This window comes from Lachancea lanzarotensis, scaffold LALA0S02, assembly GCF_000938715.1.
Source record: "Lachancea lanzarotensis genome assembly LALA0, scaffold LALA0S02, whole genome shotgun sequence".
Lineage (NCBI taxonomy): Eukaryota > Fungi > Ascomycota > Saccharomycetes > Saccharomycetales > Saccharomycetaceae > Lachancea > Lachancea lanzarotensis.
Genome location: NW_019212880.1, coordinates 994,941 through 1,019,843, shown reverse-complemented (window position 1 = coordinate 1,019,843; position 24,903 = coordinate 994,941). Strand labels below are relative to the sequence as shown.

Below are 24,903 nucleotides of genomic sequence, written 5' to 3'. Positions count from 1 at the left end.
AAAGCCGGACTGGACGCCATCTTTAACTATCGACGGCTTTGCAACGATTGTGTCAAAGCTTTTGCAATGTCGTTTCGGTTGTCTAAGTCCCAATGGCGTTCTATTGAAGGTGAAAAGGACGAAATTAATCAAGAGTTGGAAGAGACTGCGGGGGAAGAAGAATACGAGAATGAGGAATCACATTTACAAAGCTTATTTTCTTTACTAGCTAGCTCACCATACGATATTCTTTTGCATATAAATGAGCACTTTGAGAGTGTAGATTGGGATTCAAAAGCAGAAAGTGTGGCCAAACGAACTGGTAATTTGCTGACAGCATCGTTTTTCGTAACGCGTATTCTTCAGGACAATCTTATCAAGCCAAACATGCACAACATTGGCAAAAAACATGATTCGTTTGACTTGTCCAAGTCAAAAGCCTTGCGAAACCTTGAAATATGGTCACAATCCGCTGCAATGGGGTTACAGGATTCTCATCTCGAATGGTATTGGGAGTTTTTAAGGTGGCTGAATATTCTACTCCGGATTTCGTGGTCTATTCTACTACTTTTGAATGTCATTGTCAGCTATAAATTTTTATTTGCTAGGTATCATGCCTACTCATTGTTCTATTGTCAAAAACGTCCACGCTCGAAAAACGTAAACGTACGGTCGTTCAACGATTTGGGATACCGCTCTGCTGAAGATATATCTCGAAGCTCGTTATGGCTGATGGTTAAAGCAGCGTTTCGGCGCAAGCATGCCAAGGAAAAACAGTCTCCGGGAAAATTTTATTACGAATTAAGGAAGTGGAGCCCTGGTAAATTTTGTGCTGCACTTTTCAGCACTTTCTCTCCAGCATGCCTGATTTTTCTCACAATAACAGAGGTCTCATTCATATCCCTCCTGCCAGTACTGGCTCACCAGTATTTATCGTTCTTAATTGTCTACGAACGGTACGAGGGTCGTCTTGACGATGAGGCGTGTCTTGCCGAGGCTAATCATGCGGAGATCAATGAGAAGATAATCAAACCCAAAACCTCTGTTAAAACCCAAGATGCGATGGTCGACGCCACGCCCTATGGAGGCAGATCAGCCGTGTTTTTCCCGTCATTCACAACTACAAGGTCTCATATTTTCCAGACGCATACAGTATCAGGAGACTTAATAACAGAACGTTACAATCCTGCCACTGAAGTGTTTGAAGACATCGAAACAGCCGATATCGCCCAGAATTACGTTAGTCGAGAAGCCCTAACTTTACAAGACAGAACACCCCGCGAAAAGGCCATTAACGGCGCCGCTGTGCGTCCTGTTTTTTGGAGTCGACAGCCCAGTCCCAACAAGAATGTCACGCCCTCGAGGTACATGCATTCCAGGGCGTCGCCGACGTCTGCTCCTCTTACTCCTAGTTTGAGGCCTTTGGTCGGGGCCGACTTTTCTACAATAAATAACGCCTCTGGTGTCCTGAATAAAAGTGGTAGTACACACCATGATAGGAGTGCGTGGCGGCATGAAACCAGCTCTAGGCTGCGGCGTAACTCCACAAGCCCGATCAAACCTGTCGGATACATGAGTGCAGCGGGAATGCGCAACATCCACAGGCCTGTAATCGAAGGAGACAGTTCTGTCTCTTTTAGCATGGACGGCATCCATGCGGATCTACCCTTTGAGGATGTCGTTCGCCGAGGTCGCCGAACGCACATAGATAGTCGCTTTTCAAGAGATTCCCCCACCGGAAGATCCTCGGCAGCTTCTTCTCGGCGCAGTAGTATAAGCCCTATGAAAAGCGCGAACAACACGTTCAGAGGCGATATTTCGGACACACGACCTCCATTTAGATAATTAGTGCACGGTGATTAATACTGTGTCAAGGCATCGAAGAGATGACCAGAACACAGCTTATACATTTTTTAATGAGATAGGATCTATTCGTCCATATGCTATGCCTCGACTATAAGTCGTTCCAACCAAAAAGCCAGTTGTTGACTCTGTTAACGACTCCATTAGAGCCGTTGGTCCGCCTTTTCTGATCGTCTTGTATTTTGGTCTCAATGGTCTGCAGAAAGTTTTTCCCGTGAACGGCACTTGGACCATTGTTAACAAACAGTCCTTTCCCATCTTTCATGTCCAGCCTCTGAGATTTCAAATAAAGCGCGTTATTGTCGTGAACATCATGCAGTTTTGCTGGTGAGTCATTCCCTATTTGAATACTGTTCACACCCCCGTTTGGGACAGCATGTGCAGCAGGACTAAAACTACCAATATCATCACTTTTCTCGATTGTGCAAGATGCTAACTGTTCTACCGCACTTTTAGTGTAGGGCACGCAGCCGATCAGACATCCTCCATATACTACACCATTCTCTTGTAAGGCGCGCAGAGCTGAAGCGGCCGAATCGTAAGTGAGCTTGATCCAGCCATCCCCCGTAAATATTGGATATTTACGACGGTTGCCACCATCGCTTGCGTGTTTATTGCGGAGTCTCAGTGTAGCTGCATTGATTCCTGACGCGCCTCTCAAAACTTCGAAATCCTCTAGAATAGTTCCGAACTTGGAAAATTGGATGATGATTTGATTGGAAATGGACTCTGGGTATCCAAACACGATCACAGCACTTTCGGCGCTCTTTGTGGTGTCTGCGACTCCAGTGCCATTCGTTGCACCCTTGTATTGCTTGGATGGCTCAGCTTGGGCATCCCTATCAAATACGTTACGAAGAGCAGAGGTGTCCGAAGTACCCTTTAATGCTCCTAACGAATGACTGTTCAAGGGAACATCGGATTGTTGAGCCGGCAACATGGATCCGAATTCGTCTTCCCGTTGCCAGTCGTACAGTGATTTCGTTGGCGGGGCTTCGTTGGAGTCAATAAGAATTGCATTGGGTATGGAATCTCTGAGTTCATGGGCTTTCTTGTTAGAATTATTGTATTCGCCGGTGGACCGTTTTGTACCAAACGTAACGGTTCCAAAACCACTTCCATTTGTTGGTATAGCAGAAGAGTTCCCGTGTTCGCCACTGGCTTCCGATGGATCCGATTTGGTGGTTCGTTTCACGATGGATTGCGGTATCGTACGTTTCCGAGGATTATTGAACCACGATGACTTGGAAGTCTCTTGATTTTGCTCAAAGCTTTGGGCACCATTTCCTGCACTCAATGCCGGAACATGGACTGGTTGTTGATGCGGAAATGCCGAATTTGACTGTTGTTGTTGCAATTGTTGCTGCGGTAAATTCACCATTAAGTTCGAGAATCTATTGTCTGAACGGGTACTACTGGATCCGAAAATAGAAGACATTTTGAAGTCGCAGAGAAAGACGAGGTTGTCAAGGGAATCCAGTGATCCTAGTGAGCTGAACAACGAGCTCCGTTTAGGTGAATTCTAGAGAGAAAGTTGTTGTTCTCTTGATCGTTGATGTGATTTAGGTTATGAAAAGACTAAACATTTTTCATTATTCGAAGGTCATGTGATCATGTTAGTGGTGATGATGAATCCAAGTAGTTAGACCACGAATGAACTACTGATCAATTCGATAACATGTATCTTCAAAATGGTGGCCCGATTGTCTGCTTTACATTGTTGCCCTTTGCAAGAATCTCGAAACCCGCAAGTTTTGGAAGTGAAAATGCTTCCGCACGAAACTTCACTACTAAGTCAATGTGCCCGGTATGTTCTTGGTTTGTAGCGTGGCTGGTAGGAAGATCTGTAGTTGTTAGCAGTTCGAGGCGGGCCCTGGTACGTCTGAGCCGGCCTGCGGCTGCTTATGGCGTTCACGTCCTCGCCGCGGTTTTTGAAACGCTGTTTCACGCGCTCAAATTCTTGTCGTATCGTAACGTACCCCAGATGTATTTTGCCGATGAAATGATCTGCAAGTCTCCGATCTGTATCCAGCCTAGACAGATACGCGCCGCAGATCTCACACACTTGCAGCTTTTGCTGGGCGCTTTGGCCCACATTTTCAGCTATCTCCCGCACACGTTTTGCTACCTCTTGACGGTGTTTTTGAAGTTGTTGGACCTTCACCGACTGCGCCATAGCTTTTGTGACCTCATTTTTCTGCAGCAAAACCTCAATTTCTTGTAGCATGAGTCCTATCTGCGAGTCTGACACTTCTAATTCGCCCGTTACCCGCTGAATTTTTTCTCGCTCCTCCGGCGTGTGTTCCAGTTTTTTTAGTGCAACGGCAACCTGCCCATTACAGTCGTTCACGAATTTCAACAGGATCGAATAATATTCTCGCTCGAAATCTACGAAATCTGTCCCGTTCTTTACCTCCCGCTCATACTGTATTTTGTGCTTCGCTAAATGGATCTTGGGGCATTTTCCCAGACTCTGCTTCGTTCCTTTGAACAAATCATACACACACTCGCCGACCAAAAATGACTTGCATATTCTTGGATCGTCCACCTTCATTTCACGCCGGTATGAGTTTTGATGCGACGATAATGAGCCCTTGCCCATCAGTTGCTCGATGATCTTCTTTTGTTCAGCCGCTGCAGTAGTCATGTCTTGGTGGTGAACTTTTGAATAACTTGACGAAAAACAACCCTAAAAGTAGCAGATTTTTTTTAAGTTTTGTGTAAGTGCTAAAGCAGAGTTCTGAATAGCTTTAGGCTTTCACTCGACACTCAATGGTAGCTCCCTTAGCATTCAAGTCTCGATCTTCAACTGGTATTTCCCGAGATGCCTCTTTTATTAATCCATCTACATCATAATTTAAAGGTCACATGATATATGATATATTAATAAAATTGAAATCATTCTACGCGTATAAACATTCTGACTACGCACCTAGGCTGTTCTGATTTGTCTACAGAGAATGCCATCTCTTGGACCCCTGCCACATTAGCCTCTTATTTGAAAGCTTCCAATTCCATCCAGAGGTGCGCTTCTCCCGGTCACCAAAGTATGTGATACAAAATTAGTGTCCACTGCGGATGCAGCTTATGGTTACACATAATATATCTCTCTCGCATACGTTTCAACACACTAAGGAGTGTCCTTCAAGTCTTTACTGTCTTCAACAACCAGATTCGCCATATGAGTACATTTCTATTCAGTTTTCTTAATGGTACTCGTCACGTGCTTTGATATATGCTTCTCTACGGCAAAGTTTAACAAGGTAAGCCCCATAGTGAACTACATCCTTTACCTATTCCGTACTCCTGAAACTTGTGCAAGTTATAGGAGTAGGTGTCCGTATACGCTGAGGACTCCTGGATAATTCACTAAGGTTTAATTTCAGGTTGGTGGTTTTGCCTGGGACTATTTACGCAATGGCCAGCTCACACACCCGTTGAATGTACAATTTCCTCTCATAAACATTAAATGTTTATTCTTCAAGATGGACAATGATCCTTTTCACTCAACTTATCGGCATTTCGATCCTCGACAGCAATCCAGAGCATATAGATGGTACAGAGATGGTGAGAGAGAGAAACCTGACTTTATGGAGGGTGAAAAATGTCGTTAATCCTGATTCCAGCCCTCGGCGGCTAAAGTTGATCGAAAAAAAAAAGTGAAAGCTGCTGGAATAGAAAGAGAAGAAGGACCGATGGAGTCTTGCCTGTCCAAGTACCTCAAAAATTCAAGCCTAGAGATGGCAAAATAGCTCACACTTTTCCAAAACGGGCTATCTTGTTGCGGTGATGATATAGGGGCCGATATATGTTACGCCTCAATTGTGGTGTACACTGTTAAACGAACACAAATAAGCAACTCCCACTTGAACGAGAGCAGCGTTCTTCAAAGCTTTGAGTCTATGATGCTAACAATCGCACCGAATAAAATATTCGAAACGGTTTTTCTATCTCTGCAGCTTACAGACAAGTTAGCAACTCTGGCGATGGCCAGTGCTCATTCAATTGAGTTAAAACTTCCAATTGTTCAACTATTCAGTTTGTCAAGAGCAGGAAACTTCAGCCGCCTACCCCCTCAGTGAGGCACTTTATATTCGATGCCCATCTTTTTCTTGAAGATAAGCGCCAAAGAGTCATGTTTGAAATCTTCGGCGGCTTTGCTGTGGAGGAGCTGAATGCTAACCAAGTCCATGCCACACTTAACTCGGAGATCCAGCGGATCGATGTACATTTGGCGTCAATCCAACTTGTTTCGCAAAACTAAAGAGATTTGTTGCGATTCAAGAGACAAGAAAAGAATAATGACTTAAAAGTCGTCTACATGCTTTGGATGTGGAATTAGTTTGACGGCGAAAGCTAATAATGTGAGACATTTTGTTCAAAGTCTCAATTGAACGACATTTAAGTTACTAACATTCGATTTCTTACCGGAATTCGAATGGGCCAGAATTCAAATTTTGAAAATGCTCTCAAGGCCTTAACAGGAGTAACAGGACCCGTTTCTCACCGAGAAATCTGCAATTTTAATGTTTCAGGGGAGGCTTAATGGATGGTTAATACCATTGCGGCTTATAGGCGGAGACTTACCGTTGAGTTTCGAGAATTTTATGTCATTTCTGATGACACCTTGTCCGTTACACAGTTCGGCTTTGAAGGACAACTCATCAGATGTAGAGCAGATCAGAATTTCGGTCTTCGAAGCGTCAGAACAGGTTCCCATACTAAGTGATCACGATATTAGATGACAGCGTCAGAATTGATAACAACAGTCTAAGGAACCCTATGATCTGTGATCGAGCATACAAACTACCATGATGCCTTCATCATTAGTTACAATGATTTTGAGAAGGCAAAGTCTCGTTAAAGTATTCGAAAGTTTACAAGTTTAAAGCCATTCTTGGTCTACCAGACACAAGGGAAACTGAGCCATGGTGTTGAAAAGTAAAATAGTTTTGAGCTTACAACAACGGAAAGCATCACTGAGGACATGAGGGGTTTATCTCGTGAAGACACTCGAGATTCGATTGTCACTACTTGTATAAACTGCTTCTAAACGAAGAATTTGACGCCCTGGAGTTAACTGGTACCGCTGGTAAGCACTAGGACGCAATATAACCACGTAATATTTCCGAATTAGTAAAACAGGGGTATTCGTGTCTTATGAAAAAGGCCTACCGGACTAGAAACCTGTGAGCTAGTCTTTCCCTCGACAAATCAGGTGACTTCCTTTAAATCTTGATCCACAGGCATCATCTATCTCATCCCACATCATCTAATGCGGAAAATGGAACTCACATCAACGGCCCCTTCACGAATATCAAATATCTCGCTTAGCATCCAAGTTGAAATTTGATCAATGACTTCTACTGTAAAATTATGGCTTAACACAGGCTCTTTTGCCCTGCGAAGTTTCTGCCTTGTCCACGTAATACACTCACACTTTTATGAATTTACAGAGACTCGGGGTGAATCCATGCTTCCAACACTATCTGCCACCCGTGATTACGTGCATGCATCGAAAAAGTATAGAAATGGGAGAGATTGTCAAATAGGAGACTGCATAGTCGCCGTCAAGCCCACCGACCCATACCAAAGAGTGTGCAAAAGAATCACGGGAATGCCTGGAGACTATATTTTGATAGATCCCAGTGCGAAGGAGGGTGCCGATCTGGATACACAGGCATTTGATTCATTCATACAAGTGCCACCAGGCCATGTCTGGCTCACAGGTGATAACCTATCACAGTCATTAGACTCCCGCACGTACAACTCGCTTCCTATGGGTCTTATCAAGGGAAAGATAGTAGCGGCGAACGATTTCAACAAGCCGTTCTGGCAAGACGGGGCGCTATTGGGATTCCGCAGAATCGTAAACACTTATTTGGACGAGGTATGATGGCGCCATGTGTGGAAGTGCGTGTTAGACTATTTTATATTTCAAGATACAGATCTAAGATTGAAGTAGCTTGGCGCCTGCAAGAAGACTGCCCACGGAAGCGTAGAATGCATGTTCTAGTGTGACGAAAATGCTTGCGCCAAGGTAGTATTGAACGAACACACACTCCATGCCCATGACGCTACCAATGAATGCCAGCGCGTAGAGAGTTCTCGAGCTAGTGAGAGGAAAACGCACAGCTGAGAAAATTCCCAATACTTGCCAAGCAACGATCACTGCTGCGAAACATACGGCTACCACGACGCTTGTGGAACGAGTCAACCAAGCAGGTGCAGTTTTGGCAGCGCCCTTGAAAATGTGAGTGATTTGTGGCTTGGGTCCCATTCTGGCTGGCCAAGATGGCTGCTTCTCGAGTTCGAAGATCAGGTCCACATCAAAGAGCTCCACAAGTATGTTATCGGTGGGGTCACTGTTTGCACCTGCCAAGACCAGCGTGACCGTCAAAAATTCCTTGGAGACAACCGACAAGTACAACAGAGGCTCGGGAAGCTTTCCAACGGGGATTTGGAACTTGTAAGTAGAAGCACCCTGTGTCTTTTTTATTATTGGCTCATAGCTTATTTCTACACCTCGGGCGATAGATCCCAACAACAGGATTGCCTGCTCTGGAGTTTCCTCAGCATCAATGGAGAAACTGAGCTCCAATGTTTCGTTGGCACGATCGATTTTTAATGGTTGCGCCGGTTTTTCGTAGCTGCTAGAGAGCGGACTCAACGCCAAAGGGTTCCTACGTGAGGAAGTAAATGCCACATGCGGCTGCTTGACGGTCAATGCTGCGGCGCACCGAATACTTAAAAGAGCCGTTAGCACAAATTGAGCGAACAACATGGTTCAATGCGGATAGCTGGGAAATGGTGTTTGAAATAGGAATGTTCCCAGTGTAACCAACGTACGTTTTGGGCTGCCACGTTATGGAAATAAGTTTGGACATTTTTCATTGCACATGGTCGCGTGACTCTATGAATTAGAGATGCGGTAAAGCTAGCAAAGGTGCTCTGGGACTTGGAAGTCTACTGTAGTACACCTTCTGCCACCTTTATGTCCAGATTTTGGTTCGGAACTTCTTCACCGCGGATCACAATGGGCTGATTTGTGCCTGAGCTTTTCTTCCGCGCCAATGTCGTAATTTTCGTAAACATATCTTGACTTCTTGAACCGCTCTTTTCGACGCTTCCAACAGATGGTGGGATCTGATCAGCGGCGAGTCTCAAGGGTTTTGGACTGTATGCAGCGTAGGATCCATAAATGAGCTGCGCAAACCTAAAGAACAAATTGCTGAAAAACCCACAAATCATTACCCCGGCAGCGAACGACAGCGATAACAGCATCAGCGGAGCAATCAGTACTGTGACAAATGCGCTCACTGATAGAAACACAGTCACGTAGAAAAGCGACAGTAGGATCGAAAATATCGACATGAGCGTTACGCAAACAATGACCACGGGAGAAAAGGTCGCCGCAAACGTAAGTATGAAAAGGGCGTTGTAAGGATGATCTTGAGCGTAATTGAAACACACTCGGGCGATGAGTTTCAAGTGTTGTTTCCTAGATAGGTGCTGTAGCTTTTTCGATTCGAGTTTTGGATCATTGGCTGTTTCTGTCATTAGATGTCTGTTTGATCGGGAAAATCGTGTAGTAAGGTCAAAGTGTCAGTGCCACAGAAACACAAAGAAAGAAGCGTCTCCGAGCCAACACATGCCACGTACGTGATTCACATTGGTTGTTAGTAGATAGATTCGTGGAAACAAGTCTTTGATTTTTCTTGTTCTTTTGGTTTGGTTTGGGACACATACTGTAGTTTAGTGGCCACAGCACTTCCGCGCACACTAATGTGGACAACAAGTGTCCAAAACCCAGAGTAGAGCTTGGCGTAGGTGGAGTAAAGCTTTGACTGAGTATCCAAGACTACTTCGGACCACGACGGCTGGATTTTCTCTTCATCGGATGCCTCCCAATCAAAACTATTGTGCACGCTTCTGGTTGCTGTGAAGTTTTGTGCGGTTGGCACCAAATTGAAGTTTGGATCGACCTGCTCACACAGAAGCTCGTCCAAAACGTCATAGTGGCGGAACTCTTCACTCACTTCCAATGAGCTTTTGTCTTCGCGGTCAGAACCGGGTCTTGTGTTTTGCATTTCGCTCATAGCCGCTGACCGGATGGTTTCGACGAAAAAATCGCCATTTTCAAGGTAAGCGGTTGGCCAATTCTCGTCCACATCGGGCCGCAAGCCCTGTTCGACGAATTGTGGGTGAACTATGGGAGTGCTAGGACTTGCCAGTATTCTGAGCTCACTTGTTCCGTTGACGTTACTGGATTTGCTCGCCAAAACCCTGTTTTTGGACTTTTTCACACCTTTTTGTTTCTTCTGCTTCCCTTTACTCCTATTTCCATTTTGCATGCTTTGAAGACTCGGAATGAGTTCTTTCTGGTCTGCCTTTGTGATCTCGAAGGCTGTTCGAGGTTGTTTCAGGTATCTTTGAATTAAATCTGGGGTATATATACTAGACTCAAGAATACAAAGGCTAGAAGGACAAAATATGTACAGCTCAAGACCCGCTACAAATGGCCCCAATGGCTCTGAATATTTCTGGGACTTGGTCTAGCGGCACCATGAACCATTCTCGGTGTCTTTTGGGCTGGTCCAGATGGTTCTTGCACCCGTAGCAGTGGATCAAACCTTGTCCGTATCTATTCCACAGTAATTGGTGGATTTGTGTCTCTATAAGCTCCAAAGACCGCCCGTTCGCTACGTAGAAGCCTCCGTCGCGGAACCCGGGGATCGAAACAGTGCCGTCGGCTCTTTTCCCGGCTTTTTTGTCGCTAGAAAGCGATAATTTCTGGAAAAGACGAACTAGCGATGAGCTGGTGCTTTTGCGTTGTGAGGAGGCTTGGTAAAGCTGGTTGACTTTGGCCAGGTCGATCCCGGTCACAGGGTGCTTGCAGCTATTTTCCCACTCCAAAAGTCGCGCCAAAACCGTAGTTTTACGGGTCATCCCGACTTTCAGTAGTATCTGGTCTCGAGCTGTCCATTTCGACAAGGCCAATGACTCGTTTTTCCGCACAATCGAGTAGTCCATGTGCAGCCATTTCAATCTGTCGCGACTACCATTGACGATCGAGTCAAACAGCTGAGAATACGTATATACATATATAAAGCCCGGTGCTTTGTAATAAGAATTCTGTGATGCTGGTGGTTTTTGAACTTGTCGTTCTTGTGACTGGAAAGTGTGCCAATGGCAGAACCGTTCACCTTCTTTGAGCTGTATTTTACAGCGTTGCCGTTTCCTGGTAATGCCTAAGACACTGGACCATCTCTCACACCGTTTAACCTTTCACAACGTACCCGTTTGTGTGTTCTACGGGTTTAGACTGGTTAATACAACACAAGTTATGAATATCATTTTGTTGATGAACTTTACTTTGAACAGAACGTTTGCCAACAGGTTAAGAACAACCCACTCCGTTTCTCAATACTACTATAATGTTGATCGAAGAAACTTTTCAAGATGTTGAAACTAGCTATAACACCAGCTTGAGGCTCTATACCTTTTCGCCCAAGATTCAGGGCTACCCAAACGCTAAATTTCCAGGTGTGCTATGTTTTAGCGAAATTTACCAAGTTACGGGCCCGGTGAGAAGATTTGCGCAACGTATAGCTGCACAGGGATACGTGGTGGTGGCACCGGCGATCTACCACAACTTTATGGGGCCTGAACCTTTGGCCTACGACGTCAAGGGCACTGATATGGGCAATGAGTTCAAGATCGAGAAACCATTGGAATCATACGATGAGGACACCAAATTGTGCTGTGACTACCTTTACCGCTTGCCCCAGTTCGATGGCAAGAAGATAGGTGCTACAGGTATGTGTTTGGGTGGACATTTGGCGTTCCGCAGTTTGCTTGACCAAAGAGTGAACTGTGCAACATGTTTCTTTCCCACGGATATTCACAGTAAATCTTTGGGTAAGGGTCTCAACGATGATTCGTTGCAACGCATTTCTCAAGAAGCATCAAAAGATCAGGAGCTGGTGTTGATTTTCGGCACTTTCGACACTCACGTTCCTCCAGAGGGCAGAGACCTTATCCGCAAAGAATTGAGAGACCATGGCGTAAACTTCTCGTTCTTGGAAATCCACGCTGCACAACATGCCTTCATCAGAGATGAGTCCAGCAAGGGTCGTTACGATGCTGCTATCACCGAGAGTTGCTTAGGGTTTCTCTTTGAGCAATTCAATCGGAAACTTTCCTTGAATTTGGGGGAGTTTGTTCCTGTTGGTGGAAAAATCGAACATGTTTGCTGAGCCAGATAGGGCCGTGGCGATCGAAACCACAGTGAGAAGTGTTCGTTGAGGTTGGACGTGGTAAAGAACGCAAGGGAAAGCAATTGCTCTACATACGACGTTCCATAGATTTTGAAAAAAAAAAACAGAGTTACAGAATGATTTTACCGCTTACCAATTGCATTTGGTAACTGCAGCAGATCGGACCACTGCTTGGAATTCAGATTTTCGTAGTAGGACGAAATGAGGAAATGCCGTGGTGTGAACCGTTGCGGGCGTTAAGGGAAATTTACCGAGTGAATTGAACAGTACAATTGTGCAATGGAAGTGCTAAACAAGACGAGGAAGCTTCATCTATCGGTTGATGTCTTCCACCGTGTGTGTGTGTGTGTCATCGACAGTGGAGGAAGACTCGAATTGTAATCACTATGAATCAACCCTGTCGCTGGAAGACGTATGATCACGTGATCACAAAAATACAGGATTACTATCTCAATTTTGAACATACAACCAAATGCAAGCCTGCTGACAGAGAGCCCCAAAATCGAGAGAAATAGTCCTTAAAGTCTTGTATATCGCTATATCAGCGTTTCAGCCTGTTTCTAAGATAAAAATTGTGTTCCTAATCACTTCTATCACGTGATCCTAGTTCCATTCCCGAATTTTTCAAAGTTCTTAGATTCGTGGTTTCCAACTCGCTCTACTATTCAATCTTTATACTCTATCTCTCTAAGGTTTCAATACTCAATTGCCTCTCTCTCTCTCTCTCTCCCTCCCTCTCTTTCTCTTTTCCCACTCTCATCACACCACGTGATTATCACGCCACATCTTCTCACAATTCCCCTCTCACCATTAACGATGAAAATTTTTCGAAATAGCCCATCTAACTAAAGGATTCAATACTCATTCAGCTAGAGTAAGAAAGACATTGGCCGTTGTTTCGTCAAGACTTCGTTTTGGTATAGAATCGTCAACCTATAACAATGAGACCTATTCTACTTAAGGGACACGAACGTTCTCTGACACAGGTTAAATTCAACCGCGAAGGAGATCTGATCTTCTCGTGCGCCAAAGATAGCGTTGCTTCCGTGTGGTATGCCATCAATGGTGAAAGATTGGGAACTTTTGAGGGACACCAAGGTACGATCTGGTCGATCGATGTGGATAGATTCACGCAATACGCAGTGACTGGATCTGCCGATTTCAGTATCAAATTGTGGGATGTTCAAACGGGTCAAAACGTGTATACTTGGAAAACCAAGACCCCAGTGAGAAGAGTGGAATTTAGTCCCTCCGGTGACAAATTTTTGGCCGTATTGGACGGTGTAATGGGGTACCCAGGTAGTGTTACCGTTTACGATCTTCCCCGCAGCAACGAAACCCAAAAACTCTCGCAAGAGCCTTCCGCAGAGCCAGCTTTCGACATTCTAACGCACGAGGGCTTTGAAATCGCTTCTGTGGCCGCATGGAGTTTCCAGGACCGTTTCATCGCTGTGGGCCATAAGGACGGCCGTGTGTCGAAATACGATGGTGCCACCGGTGAATTTATTGATGCCTTGGAGCTTCACACCCAAAGCGTCAGTGACATCCAGTTTTCGCCGGATGGGACATATTTCATCACCTCTTCGAGAGACAGTGACGCCAAGCTGGTCGACATTGAGACGCTCGAGGTGCTCAAGACGTACGAAACAGACTGTCCTTTGAACAGTGCATGCATCACTCCTATCAAGCAATTTGTAATCTTGGGCGGTGGTCAGGATGCCAAAGATGTCACAACCACGAGTTCGCGTGAGGGTAAATTCGAGGCCCGTCTATACCACAAGATTTTCCAAGATGAGATTGGTAGAGTAAAAGGTCATTTCGGTCCGCTCAATTGTGTGGCCGTGAGCCCCCAGGGCACATCGTACGCATCTGGTGGTGAAGATGGTTTTGTGCGTCTTCACCATTTCGACAAGAGTTATTTCGATTTCAAATATGACGTGGAAAAGAGCGCAGAGGCTCAAAAGCATATGCAGGGTTTGGAATCCAGCGCCTAGGTGAGAAATAGTGAGAATAGTGAATAGTAGTGATAATTGTAAATTATAAGACCGCGACAGAATAGAGAGGGAAACGAGCACAACTGAACCATTGAGAGGGGGAAACGAGCACAACTGAACCATTGAGAGCGTTAGCGATCGATTGTGAATGAATTTGACTACAAAAAAGGTGCCCTATTGAGCATCAGCGATCACTCATGGGTAAAGAGCAACATGCACACTGTACCATTGAGAGCGTTGGCGATCAATTGTGAATAAAATGGACTACATGCAAGCTGCCCAATTTAGCATCAGCGATCGATTGTAAATGAATCTGACTACAAAAAAGCTGCTCAATTGAGCATCAGCAATCACTCATGGGTAAAGACAAAAACCCGTTCGCTTCCCAATTGTGGATAATGGATACACCGATATGCACAAGACGCTAGATGTGGATGATATTTCTATCACATCACACGTCTGCGACGCCGACGACAATCCGGGGAAAAGTGACTACCCGTACACCATTTCCAACTATCACGTGACCCAGCTGGAGGTCACACACAATTTCTTAACTCGACAACAAGCCACCAGTTTCTCCACAATGTAAAACCTATTCATCTGTCACCTCTTCCTCTGCCCTAAAGCTCCAAAAAGGCTCTTCCTATTCCCCTCTTGCCATCCTTTAATCCCGCCCGATTCCCGCGACTCTTACACCCTCAACATTTTTTTTTTCGCCCGGCCAAGAAAATACAGTATCTCCGTATATAGCGATATATAAATTAATTAAGGTGTGTCCGTATATCATGACACCCTGTGTGGAAAAAAATTTTGGAAAAATAATTTGGCCCGATATATTTATTACAGCTCATCGAATCTGCCTATTGGAAGAAATTAAACTCTTAAGTTTTTAAAACACATCTTTGGATTGATTTCATCGCTCAAGAAAGTTGAGTTTTTTGGAACTTGTAGTGACCTTTTCGGTGGTTTCTAGTCTACTCTTGGCTGGCTTTTGTTCGGTGTGACGGTTTAGAAGGAAGCCCTTTCTCACTGCACTTACTTACTATATTGATAATATTCCCATCATACTCACCTGTAAAAAAAACATAGTGATGTTTCAGTTGGCACGGTTTTCCACGGCCCGTGTGGGGTCGAAACTGGCCGGCAGCAGCAGTTCCAGAGCGTTCTCGCGTTCCGCTAGAATGTTGCAACAACAACAGCAGCACCAAACCTCCAGAAAACCTTCGTTGATCAAGACAATCGGCAAGTACGCTTTGTACTCCGGATTGGCCTCTGTTTTGGCTGGAACCGGCTACGTCTCGTACAAGCTGTACAAGGAGAAAAACCCATCGCCTCAAAAGCCGCAGAGCGCGACTTTTGAGAACGGGTCGCCCAGAAAGACTTTGGTCATCTTGGGTTCCGGCTGGGGTTCCATTTCGCTACTGAAAAACCTTGACACCACTTTATACAACGTGGTGGTCGTCTCCCCAAGAAACTACTTCCTTTTCACCCCCTTGTTGCCCTCCACTCCTGTCGGAACTATCGAATTGAAGTCCATTGTTGAACCTGTCAGAAGCATCGCTAGAAGAGCTCCGGGCGAGGTCACTTACTACGAGGCCGAGGCGCTAGACGTTGATCCTACTCAGAAAACCGTTAGAATCAAGTCCCTAAGCTCCGCTGAAGAGCATGCGGAAATCAACTTGAACTACGACTATTTGGTTGTTGGTGTCGGTGCCCAGCCTACCACCTTTGGTATCCCCGGTGTTTTTGAAAATGCTTCTTTCCTAAAGGAAATCCCAGACGCCCAAGAAATTAGAGTGAAGGTCATGAACAATATCGAAAAAGCCGCTACTTTGTCCCCCACAGACCCAGAAAGAAAGAGATTGCTAAACTTTGTTGTCGTTGGCGGTGGTCCAACCGGTGTTGAATTTGCTGCCGAACTACAGGACTACATCGACCAGGATTTGTCGAAATGGATGCCAGCTCTGTCTAAAGAACTGAAAGTTACGCTTGTGGAAGCCCTGCCAAACATTTTGAACATGTTTGACAAGTCTTTGATCCAGTACGCCGAAGACTTGTTCAAACAGGAAAAAATTGATTTGAAAACCAACACTATGGTCAAGAACGTGACACCAACGGTTATCACTGCTAAGTGTGGAGACGCCACTGAAGATATTCCTTACGGTGTTCTTGTGTGGGCCACTGGTAATGCTCCAAGAGAAGTTTCTAAGAGTTTGATGACAAAAATGGAAGCTCAAGACTCCAGACGTGGATTGTTGATCAACGACAAATTGCAACTCTTGGGTGCGGAGGACTCCATTTGGGCCATCGGTGACTGTACTTTCTACCCTGGTTTGTTTCCAACTGCCCAGGTTGCCCACCAGGAAGGTGACTACTTGGCTTCTGTCTTGAAGAAACAGTACAAGATTGACCAGTACAAATGGCAATCGTCTCAGAACTCTGCCGAAAGCAGTAAGTACCAGGCCAAGATTGAAAGATTGCAGTCGAACATTAAGGCTTTCAAATACAGCCACCAAGGTGCGCTAGCCTACATCGGTTCCGAGCAGGCCATCGCCGATCTTGCCGTTGGTGAATCCATGTACCAGTCTGCCGGTTCTTTCACCTTCTTGTTCTGGAAATCCGCCTACTTGGCCATGTGCTTGTCCTTCAGAAACAGAGTACTCGTTGCTTTGGACTGGTGCAAGGTCTCGTTCTTCGGAAGAGACTCTTCCGTGTAGATCTGGGATTTTTGATCTTACGCCCAAATGTGCTTGTTATGAGTCTTATTCGGTGAATGAGCCTCCTCATCGAATGTAATGTTTAATCGCTTCATTTCCGTCACCTGTTGTATTTAATATCTGTTCTAATTGGGATGATCAGGAGGCGATGAATGGGGGATACGGATTTTCATAGTGGTTACTATCTATTGTTATATATTCGACGCGACATGACAAAAAGGACATGAATTTTGTAGCTTTTACCGATACTTGATGATGAATAAGTCGATTTTTGGAAGGTCAAAGGGTCGTTCCAGGACATATTAGCGCAGACATCTGAGGCACTCGCATCTGTGGGGAAGTCTTTTGCAAAGCTAAAAGTTATCTTGATAATTACTGTCGTTCTCGAGGCCCCAAGTTGGTCCCGCGTTTTATAAAGTAGAATCGCCAATTTCCCAATTTTCGTGCTACCTTCTATATGCTATAAAACGTTGCCGGGGCTTCCCTGTGTTGTCAACGTTTTCTTGACGCAGTGTTTTCGGAGTTTTCAATATAAGAGAGCGAACCTTTAATCACAGATATACTTCTTTAACTCACTCTTAAACACAGAAACCACGAAAAACACTCAATAAGAGATTGTTTCTGTTCATTATGGACCTCAAAGATACTTTTAAAGTACAGATAGTACAAATAACTGATGTATAGATTCGATATCCCTACATTATTGATGACAGACGAGTGGTATACCCTTTCATGCAAAAATGACTTTACAGATGACTCTAAAACCCAAGAAATGTCGTAGTTTCGAGCCTCAAACCGTGCTGCATCAAGTCATGCTATCCTGTGGGAACGAGAACCGTCCTTTTGCGGTTCCTTAACGTTTCCACGAGGATTTAAAGAACGACCTATTGAATTGACACAAAAACATGAGCCCTTAAACTATCCCCGAACACAAAATACAAAAACGCTATTTTGAGGATCATGCAACGTCATATCATTCGAGACCTCTGAATGTTTCCCGTTTCCCAATTCATTACCGACTGGTATCTTCCTCGAACATGGTCTCAAAACTGGTGCATGAAGGGTATTTTCTTCGCAAAAAGTTGAGCTAAATCAGAAACCCGACAGTGCCGCACATTATGGATACCCCAATGGATAAAAAAATAAAATTCTAACGCACACACATCTCTTTACAGGCTTCTTGGTGTCCACCATTTGATTTCAACGAGGGAGAGACAGAAAGAGAGATAAACCACGTGACTTAGCCGCGGCCAATCGTACACGTGATACTATTATCGTATTCAGCGATATTTCCTCCCTTTCCCAATTAATGATTGGAAAATTTTCAATATTAACATCAACAATAACGTATCGCAACTACGAGTTGGACCTTACCTCTAGCTCCAGACAGACCATTAAAGTCCGAGCGTAACCGTCAAAAGACTGGAACGCAGGCAATTGAAACGGTAGAACTCCCATAGCTAAAAATGTCTAACGAAGGTGAAGAAGATCTCTTGGAATACTCCGACAACGAGCAGGAAATTCAGGTCGAGGCTTCCAAGGCAGCCGAGGCTGGTTCTGGTGACGCCAAAGAGGCCGGCGAAAATGGTGGCGAAACGGGGGACAAAAAGGGCTCGTACGTGGGTATCCACTCGACCGGGTTCAAAGATTTCTTGCTGAAACCTGAGCTGTCCAGAGCTATCATCGACTGCGGTTTTGAACATCCCTCTGAAGGTATGTAGCCAGCGCGTGAATTGGCTTCCCCAATTGTGTTTTTTACTCTTTCTTGGTGTGCGAATCTTCAATACTAACAAGTTTCTTTCTTTAAACAGTCCAGCAACATACTATCCCGCAATCAATCCACGGTACAGACGTGCTATGCCAGGCCAAGTCCGGTTTGGGTAAAACCGCCGTTTTCGTGCTTTCGACATTGCAGCAACTCGACCCTGTTCCAGGTGAGGTCTCCGTTGTGGTCATCTGTAATGCCAGAGAGTTGGCATACCAAATCCGTAACGAATACCTCAGATTCTCCAAATACATGCCAGACGTTAAAACCGCGGTCTTCTACGGTGGTACTCCAATTAACAAGGACGCCGAGCTCCTGAAGAACAAGGAAACCGCCCCACACATTGTTGTGGCCACCCCTGGCCGTTTGAAGGCTCTTGTCAGAGACAAGTTGATCGACCTATCTACGGTCAAGAACTTTGTCGTTGATGAATGTGACAAAGTTTTGGAAGAGCTAGGAATGCGTAAAGACGTTCAGGATATCTTCAGAGCGACACCAAGAGACAAGCAGGTGATGATGTTTTCGGCTACGCTATCTCAAGAAATGAGACCCATTTGCAGACGTTTCTTGCAAAACCCACTCGAGATTTTTGTCGATGACGAAGCCAAGTTGACCCTGCACGGTCTACAGCAGTACTACATCAAATTAGACGAGCGCGAAAAGAACCGTAAGCTTGCCCAGCTTTTGGACGATTTGGAGTTCAACCAGGTCATCATTTTTGTGAAATCTACCAACAGAGCCAACGAATTGACCAAACTTTTGAACGCCTCTAATTTCCCGGCTATTACTGTTCACGGTGGTATGAAACAAGAGGAGCGTATCGCTCGTTACAAGGCTTTCAAGGATTTCGAAAAACGTATCTGTGTGTCGACCGATGTGTTTGGTAGAGGTATCGATATCGAGCGTATCAACCTCGCCATCAACTACGATTTGCCAAATGAAGCCGACCAGTATTTGCATCGTGTTGGTAGAGCCGGTAGATTCGGTACTAAGGGTTTGGCCATCTCTTTCGTGGCGACTAGCGAAGACGAAGAAATATTGGCGAAGATTCAAGACAGGTTCGATGTCAAGGTGGCTGAATTCCCAGAAGAGGGTGTCGACCCATCTACCTATTTGAACACTTAAACGTTGCTCCACTCGCTGGGATTAAAATTTTGAACATCAAAAAAGATAAAAGTTAGTGGTCTAAAGTAGATTTAATGTCTTCGGCTGGATAGGACTGTGTAAGAATAAGGAGAAATGAACGCTTTCATGAAAAATCATTGTCAATTAAGTTGCGATTGCAATACTTGTAGAGTACATACAATAATCACCGATATGTTCTGTCCAAAACAGCCAAAACTTGAAAAGGTGGTCAGCGTTTACCTATTAAGGGCGTCCAGCTTGATACGCGCATCGGACACTTCATTTAGATCGCAAATACCATTATAACACTGGGATATTCACTGATCCTCGGGGATGTCGGCAGCATGGGGCAAAAACTTATCGAAAGTGGGAGACTTGCCAGAATCATAAGGTCCTTTGTTTTATTATTAGTTAATATATCGAATTTCGTTATTTCCACACTTCTTGGCTGTGCTGTCCGTTGTTTCAAGCTCTTCAAAACTTTCTCTGTGCTGTCATGCTGTAAGTTTCAATGCTTGCTGTCAGTGAAAGCACTAAAACTACGGAACTTGGGCAAGATATGATTAGACGACTCCTCGGAAATTGGGGCCATGGAAGTTGAGCTTCTGGGTAGAGTTGCAATGCTTAGTAGATGGGGACTTCTGGGAAGTGTGTCCGTGGAAGGGCGACGATTAAAAAAACTATCATGTGAGATATCCGATTCGGTACTGTCGACGTTGGTAGAGACTGCTTTGGGTTCACCTAACACATGCGATGCCAATAAGCCAAGTGTGGTCAGCATATTGGAGTTCTTATGCTGAAGTTTAGAATTTCGATGTAATCGCGGGGCTTTCGTTATGGATTGTGGCGTATTCTGCAATAGTGGTGGATTTGATGAACCCGAACGGTTCAGCAAACGTCTGAGCTTGTTGATCTCCACGTTTTTCTCTCTGATAGTTTTCTTGTATTTGAGAAGCTTCAGGTCTTGAGCTCGCAGTTTGTCGTGCAAATGATGAGTTTGCATAACCAATTGGCATCTGATTCTTTCAAACTGTTGTCTCTGCAGCTCTGACTCCACTTCAAACCTGGAACTCGAGTCCTTGAGGCTTGATGCCAGCATCATGTTTTTGAACCTGAGACCCTTGGATTGTTCGTGAGTGCTCGTCAGCAATCGGTTCAATTTTCCCAGACTTTCGACAAGTTCAGACTTGGAGCACACGATGGAGTCATCATCGTCGATTTCAGTACTGGAATCGCTTATGCGGTTGCAGGACTTGAGTTTTTCGACCAATGAGCCAGCTTCTTCAATCACACCTTGAATGTCTGGCGACGAACTCGAGGCCTGAGAAGATGTTTCTGAAAAACTGTCCTTAGCATCCACGCTGAGCTGGGATTGTAGCAAATGATGAGGTTCGATGCCCATCTCAGTGTTGGAACAAGAAACTTACAACACCTCCCGTTCTTGAGCCGTTACTTAAAACTCAAGAGTGCCAGAAGTTAGCTCTGGTCTGCTATGTAATATTATACAGCGAGTAGATATTGCTCATCCTTCCCATCTTTGTTTGTCGCGGCACCTACACATGGATATCTTCTCTTTCGAAGTTTGTTCACTTAGACCACGAGTTTTCGCGTCTTAAGAGAATAATAACAGACGCGACGCGTGAACAAAGGCAAGTATTTGGTGAACTGAAGGAAATGCCGTTGGAAAGTAAAGTTTGTACGATTCTTTCGAGTGCTTTTCACTACACGATCTTGAATTGCATAACTACGAAATGTTCGTGTCGTTTACCGTTTTCAAGAGAGTGCCAGTGATGCGAATAGTGTGAAGGAAGATGTATAGAAACTAGAACATCCTAAAGAGCTAGTGGCAATATCAAGCGGGCTCACGGAAGATCGTCACCGGTAGCGGAAGCTTGAGCGTTGCTCGAGCTTTGGTTCGCTATATTTAGTCTTGGTGTGAATACTTTGTAGAAGTTTGTTAATTTTCAAAATACTAGATTCATGGGAGGTATTAGTTAGAACTCTGGGTGAAAGCCCTTGAAAGAAGTCGAAATCCAAGACAGGACAGTGTTCAGAAGGCTAATAGTTGGATTGTATCGTAGGTTCTGCAACCATTCCGTATCCGTATGTGGCTCGCACCCTCTGTGTCATCACCTTTTCTTTCGCCGTCGTTGGTAGACGGACAGGCCGGAATGGTAACTGCGGCTCGTCAGATTACCTCACGCTTGCAAGCTTTGTTTGTACTTAATAATGGACGTCTGCGATGGACGTCAGTATATAACGTTTACCCTTGATTAAGTTATACAGTATGGAAAGACAGTAGAAACAGTAAAATACCAAGACAACGATAATGAAGATATGATGAGTCTGGTAACACCGAAATCTGGTATCTTAACGGTAGGATTTTTGGAATCTGGAACGAGCACCCTTACCACCGAATTTCTTTGGTTCTGGTCTTCTGGAGTCGGCGATCAACAAAGTTCTGTCGTAAGAGGTGAAGATCTTCTTCAACTCGTTCTTAGATTGTTCGTCAACGAATTTCTGGTGGTAGGCAACCAAACCCTTGGCAATAGCCTGTCTGATAGCGTACACTTGAGAGACGTGACCACCACCGGTGACTCTGACTCTGATGTCGATGTTGGCGAACTTGTCCAAGCCGGCCAAAACCAAAGGCTCGTAGACCTTGAATCTTAGGATTTCTGGTTCCACCAAGGTGATTGGGGAACCGTTAACCTTGATCAAACCCTTACCGGCCTTGACGTGGGCAACAGCAGTGGCGGATTTCTTCTTACCGAAAGTCTGAGAAATTTGAAGTTAGTAAACCTGTAGGATTTAGATCTTGCTCGAAAACAAGTCGAATCGGAGCGTAGCGGGGAAAAAATGCGAGGGTCATGTAGGCGATTTCAAATTACAGCCATTCTTTCGTCTCTGAATGAACTACCGATCATTATTCTTGGATCCCTTGGGTTTCGTTAATTCTCTTGTAACATTTTTTCACCATGAGTCCACAAATCGACCATTTCCCGCCGATACCACAACTTGGCTTATCCCACAAACTGTGCTAGTGTCTCAATTAGCTTCTTCCTGCACTTATCTTGTTGTGACTCCATTTTCTCGCATATCCCACTACTTTGTTCAGCTCTCTCACTCCGGTCGCTATCGCACGTCTCACTTCTCGCACACCGCTTCGAATTCGTTCGTTCTTTCACATACTTGGACACTTGGGACTGTAGACATCTTGGTTTTTCGTCTATATGGCAATGATACCCTCACGGTCTATTCAAAGTTCAACTAAGATTAACTAACCCCAGCTGTATTCGTTACACACCCGCTGTTACTGGAATGAAAGTTTTCACCAACACTGGCTTGGTGATTGTATTACCCGGCAGGCGATGGTGGATCTCTGAACGGACGGCTAGGCAGACAGCCACGACGCTAGTGGGAAGGAGCCAGGAGACGCTAGACAGAGAGCTGTCGATGGGCTCTGCCTAGCATTCGTTACGTTTAGGCCGGGAAGGGAACGCCCTCCCAGGAGGAGTGCAACGAGGCAACAGTGGAAGGTACGCAAGCTCCACTTTGTCTAACTCCGCAGAATATTGATTTAAGTAAGCGAGTTTTTCATTTTTATTGATGGATGTATGGGTGTGTTAAATACTAGCAGTCACACGCAAGGAATATGACTGCTACTTTTGAACATCCGTACATTTTCTGGTTTTCTCGCTTAGAGAAGGCATGAAAAAAACCAGGAATCTTGTTTCGTGCGTGGCTTCCTGTCTTCACCGGTGATGCGCTACGCAGACGTAGTGTCTGCCTAGTCGACAGCTAGACGGAGGGAGCAGACGGAGCTCCAGACAGAGTTCCAGACACAGCTCCAGACAGAGCGCCCTACCAGCTCAACCAGCGCTGGACAGACGCAGTCCACGGGCCCGGCCTAGCTCGTGTAGCTGCTCTCGCTCACCCATCTCTCATTGGTATCCAGAATATCCTCAAATTTCATATACATGTATGAATTTGGCATCTTGACTACTTAGGAAGGTACAGCAGGAATCAAGCAACAATGGGTATGTTGAAGGGCGTAATAGCGAGGAAAATACTATTCACAACACGAACGATAGCCCACCAGTGAACGAACGAGCCGAAATGGACCGATTTTGGGCGATACAACGATAATGTCAGGAAGATAATATAATGTGTGTGATCTTCGTCATAGGAACCGAAGTCATTTTCTGGATCAAGAAACCAAACCCTCACTGTGGACAATAAGACGGCAATTATGGACTCGTATCGACGATGCTCGTGAAATGTTGATGTTTATTCCCGTTACAGCTTCTTTTTTACTAACTGTTTTACAGCTATCTCTAAGAATCTCCCAATCTTGAAGAACCACTTCAGAAAGCACTGGCAAGAGCGCGTCAAGGTGCACTTCGACCAGGCTGGTAAGAAGGTGTCCAGACGTTCTGCCAGAGCTGCCAAGGCCGCCAAGATCGCTCCAAGACCTCTAGACTTGTTGAGACCAGTTGTCAAGCCTCCTACCATCAAGTACAACAGAAAAGTCAGAGCTGGCAGAGGTTTCACTTTGCGTGAAGTCAGAGCCGCCGGCTTGACCCCAGCTTACGCCAGAACCATTGGTATCGCTGTCGACCACAGACGTCAAAACAGAAACCAAGAAATCTTTGACTTGAACGTGCAGAGATTGCAGGAATTCCAGTCTAAGATAATTGTCTTCCCAAGAAACGGTAAGGCCCCAGAAGCCGAACAGGTTTTGTCTGCCGCTGCCTCTTTCCCAATTGCCCAGCCAGTTGGTGAACAAGGTACTACCAGAGCCGTTGAAGACAGCGGTGAGTCTGCCTTCAGAACTTTGAGACTAGCCAGATCCGATAAGAGACACCAAGGTATCAGACAAAAGAGAGCTCAAGAGAAGGCCGAAGCTGAAGCTGACAAGAAGAAATAAGCTTGTGTTTCCTCAGCCTAATAGATCATCTCTCTTATGTAAATTGTATAGTTGGAAGCCACTCCTGCAATAGTATTTGGAAAAAGTGCGGTCACGTGTGCGACAGAAATGAGAAAGCGTTTCCATGGTGGGCTTTACTTGAACGAACAACATGAGACAGTAAATTGACAAGGAAGGTGACGTCTATCCCAGTAGTGCATTTAGAAGTCTCTAGCGTGCTATATGGATAAAACAGCTGTAGGAATTTAAT

At 45.1% G+C, this 24,903-nt stretch overlaps 14 protein-coding genes across 14 annotated transcripts; 7 read left to right on the top strand and 7 right to left on the bottom strand.

Annotated features, from left to right (window-relative positions):
• Positions 1–66: 66 nt before the first annotated feature.
• NUR1 (LALA0S02e11562g1_1) lies at positions 67–1,824 on the top strand (the record flags this gene model as incomplete). Its single annotated transcript, XM_022774085.1, has 1 exon — positions 67–1,824. The coding sequence occupies one exon, from the start codon at positions 67–69 to the stop codon at positions 1,822–1,824; it is 1,758 nt and encodes a 585-aa protein (XP_022627546.1).
• Positions 1,825–1,933: 109 nt separating this feature from the next.
• Positions 1,934–3,280, bottom strand: LALA0_S02e11540g (LALA0S02e11540g1_1; the record flags this gene model as incomplete). The annotated part of the gene is made up of 1 exon (XM_022774084.1): positions 1,934–3,280. The coding sequence occupies one exon, from the start codon at positions 3,278–3,280 to the stop codon at positions 1,934–1,936; it is 1,347 nt and encodes a 448-aa protein (XP_022627545.1).
• Positions 3,281–3,637: 357 nt separating this feature from the next.
• Positions 3,638–4,489, bottom strand: LUC7 (LALA0S02e11518g1_1; the record flags this gene model as incomplete). Its single annotated transcript, XM_022774083.1, has 1 exon — positions 3,638–4,489. The coding sequence occupies one exon, from the start codon at positions 4,487–4,489 to the stop codon at positions 3,638–3,640; it is 852 nt and encodes a 283-aa protein (XP_022627544.1).
• Positions 4,490–7,198: 2,709 nt separating this feature from the next.
• Positions 7,199–7,738, top strand: IMP1 (LALA0S02e11496g1_1; the record flags this gene model as incomplete). The annotated part of the gene is made up of 1 exon (XM_022774082.1): positions 7,199–7,738. One exon carries the CDS (start codon positions 7,199–7,201, stop codon positions 7,736–7,738), a length of 540 nt encoding a protein of 179 aa, XP_022627543.1.
• A 54-nt stretch (positions 7,739–7,792) lies between these two features.
• Positions 7,793–8,626, bottom strand: SWP1 (LALA0S02e11474g1_1; the record flags this gene model as incomplete). The annotated part of the gene is made up of 1 exon (XM_022774081.1): positions 7,793–8,626. The coding sequence occupies one exon, from the start codon at positions 8,624–8,626 to the stop codon at positions 7,793–7,795; it is 834 nt and encodes a 277-aa protein (XP_022627542.1).
• A 182-nt stretch (positions 8,627–8,808) lies between these two features.
• LDO16 (LALA0S02e11452g1_1) lies at positions 8,809–10,196 on the bottom strand (the record flags this gene model as incomplete). Its single annotated transcript, XM_022774080.1, has 2 exons — positions 8,809–9,409; positions 9,592–10,196. The coding sequence occupies 2 exons, from the start codon at positions 10,194–10,196 to the stop codon at positions 8,809–8,811; spliced, it is 1,206 nt and encodes a 401-aa protein (XP_022627541.1).
• Positions 10,197–10,344: 148 nt separating this feature from the next.
• On the bottom strand, positions 10,345–10,875 carry LALA0_S02e11430g (LALA0S02e11430g1_1; the record flags this gene model as incomplete). The annotated part of the gene is made up of 1 exon (XM_022774079.1): positions 10,345–10,875. One exon carries the CDS (start codon positions 10,873–10,875, stop codon positions 10,345–10,347), a length of 531 nt encoding a protein of 176 aa, XP_022627540.1.
• A 404-nt stretch (positions 10,876–11,279) lies between these two features.
• LALA0_S02e11408g (LALA0S02e11408g1_1) lies at positions 11,280–12,101 on the top strand (the record flags this gene model as incomplete). Its single annotated transcript, XM_022774078.1, has 1 exon — positions 11,280–12,101. The coding sequence occupies one exon, from the start codon at positions 11,280–11,282 to the stop codon at positions 12,099–12,101; it is 822 nt and encodes a 273-aa protein (XP_022627539.1).
• A 962-nt stretch (positions 12,102–13,063) lies between these two features.
• TIF34 (LALA0S02e11386g1_1) lies at positions 13,064–14,116 on the top strand (the record flags this gene model as incomplete). Its single annotated transcript, XM_022774076.1, has 1 exon — positions 13,064–14,116. The coding sequence occupies one exon, from the start codon at positions 13,064–13,066 to the stop codon at positions 14,114–14,116; it is 1,053 nt and encodes a 350-aa protein (XP_022627538.1).
• Positions 14,117–15,207: 1,091 nt separating this feature from the next.
• LALA0_S02e11364g (LALA0S02e11364g1_1) lies at positions 15,208–16,833 on the top strand (the record flags this gene model as incomplete). The annotated part of the gene is made up of 1 exon (XM_022774075.1): positions 15,208–16,833. The coding sequence occupies one exon, from the start codon at positions 15,208–15,210 to the stop codon at positions 16,831–16,833; it is 1,626 nt and encodes a 541-aa protein (XP_022627537.1).
• A 1,466-nt stretch (positions 16,834–18,299) lies between these two features.
• Positions 18,300–19,723, top strand: SUB2 (LALA0S02e11342g1_1; the record flags this gene model as incomplete). The annotated part of the gene is made up of 2 exons (XM_022774074.1): positions 18,300–18,546; positions 18,645–19,723. 2 exons carry the CDS (start codon positions 18,300–18,302, stop codon positions 19,721–19,723), a joined length of 1,326 nt encoding a protein of 441 aa, XP_022627536.1.
• A 508-nt stretch (positions 19,724–20,231) lies between these two features.
• FDO1 (LALA0S02e11320g1_1) lies at positions 20,232–21,125 on the bottom strand (the record flags this gene model as incomplete). The annotated part of the gene is made up of 1 exon (XM_022774073.1): positions 20,232–21,125. The coding sequence occupies one exon, from the start codon at positions 21,123–21,125 to the stop codon at positions 20,232–20,234; it is 894 nt and encodes a 297-aa protein (XP_022627535.1).
• A 968-nt stretch (positions 21,126–22,093) lies between these two features.
• On the bottom strand, positions 22,094–22,939 carry RPS16B (LALA0S02e11298g1_1; the record flags this gene model as incomplete). The annotated part of the gene is made up of 2 exons (XM_022774072.1): positions 22,094–22,501; positions 22,916–22,939. 2 exons carry the CDS (start codon positions 22,937–22,939, stop codon positions 22,094–22,096), a joined length of 432 nt encoding a protein of 143 aa, XP_022627534.1.
• Positions 22,940–23,759: 820 nt separating this feature from the next.
• LALA0_S02e11276g (LALA0S02e11276g1_1) lies at positions 23,760–24,653 on the top strand (the record flags this gene model as incomplete). Its single annotated transcript, XM_022774071.1, has 2 exons — positions 23,760–23,763; positions 24,055–24,653. 2 exons carry the CDS (start codon positions 23,760–23,762, stop codon positions 24,651–24,653), a joined length of 603 nt encoding a protein of 200 aa, XP_022627533.1.
• Between the last annotated feature and the right edge of the window lie 250 nt (positions 24,654–24,903).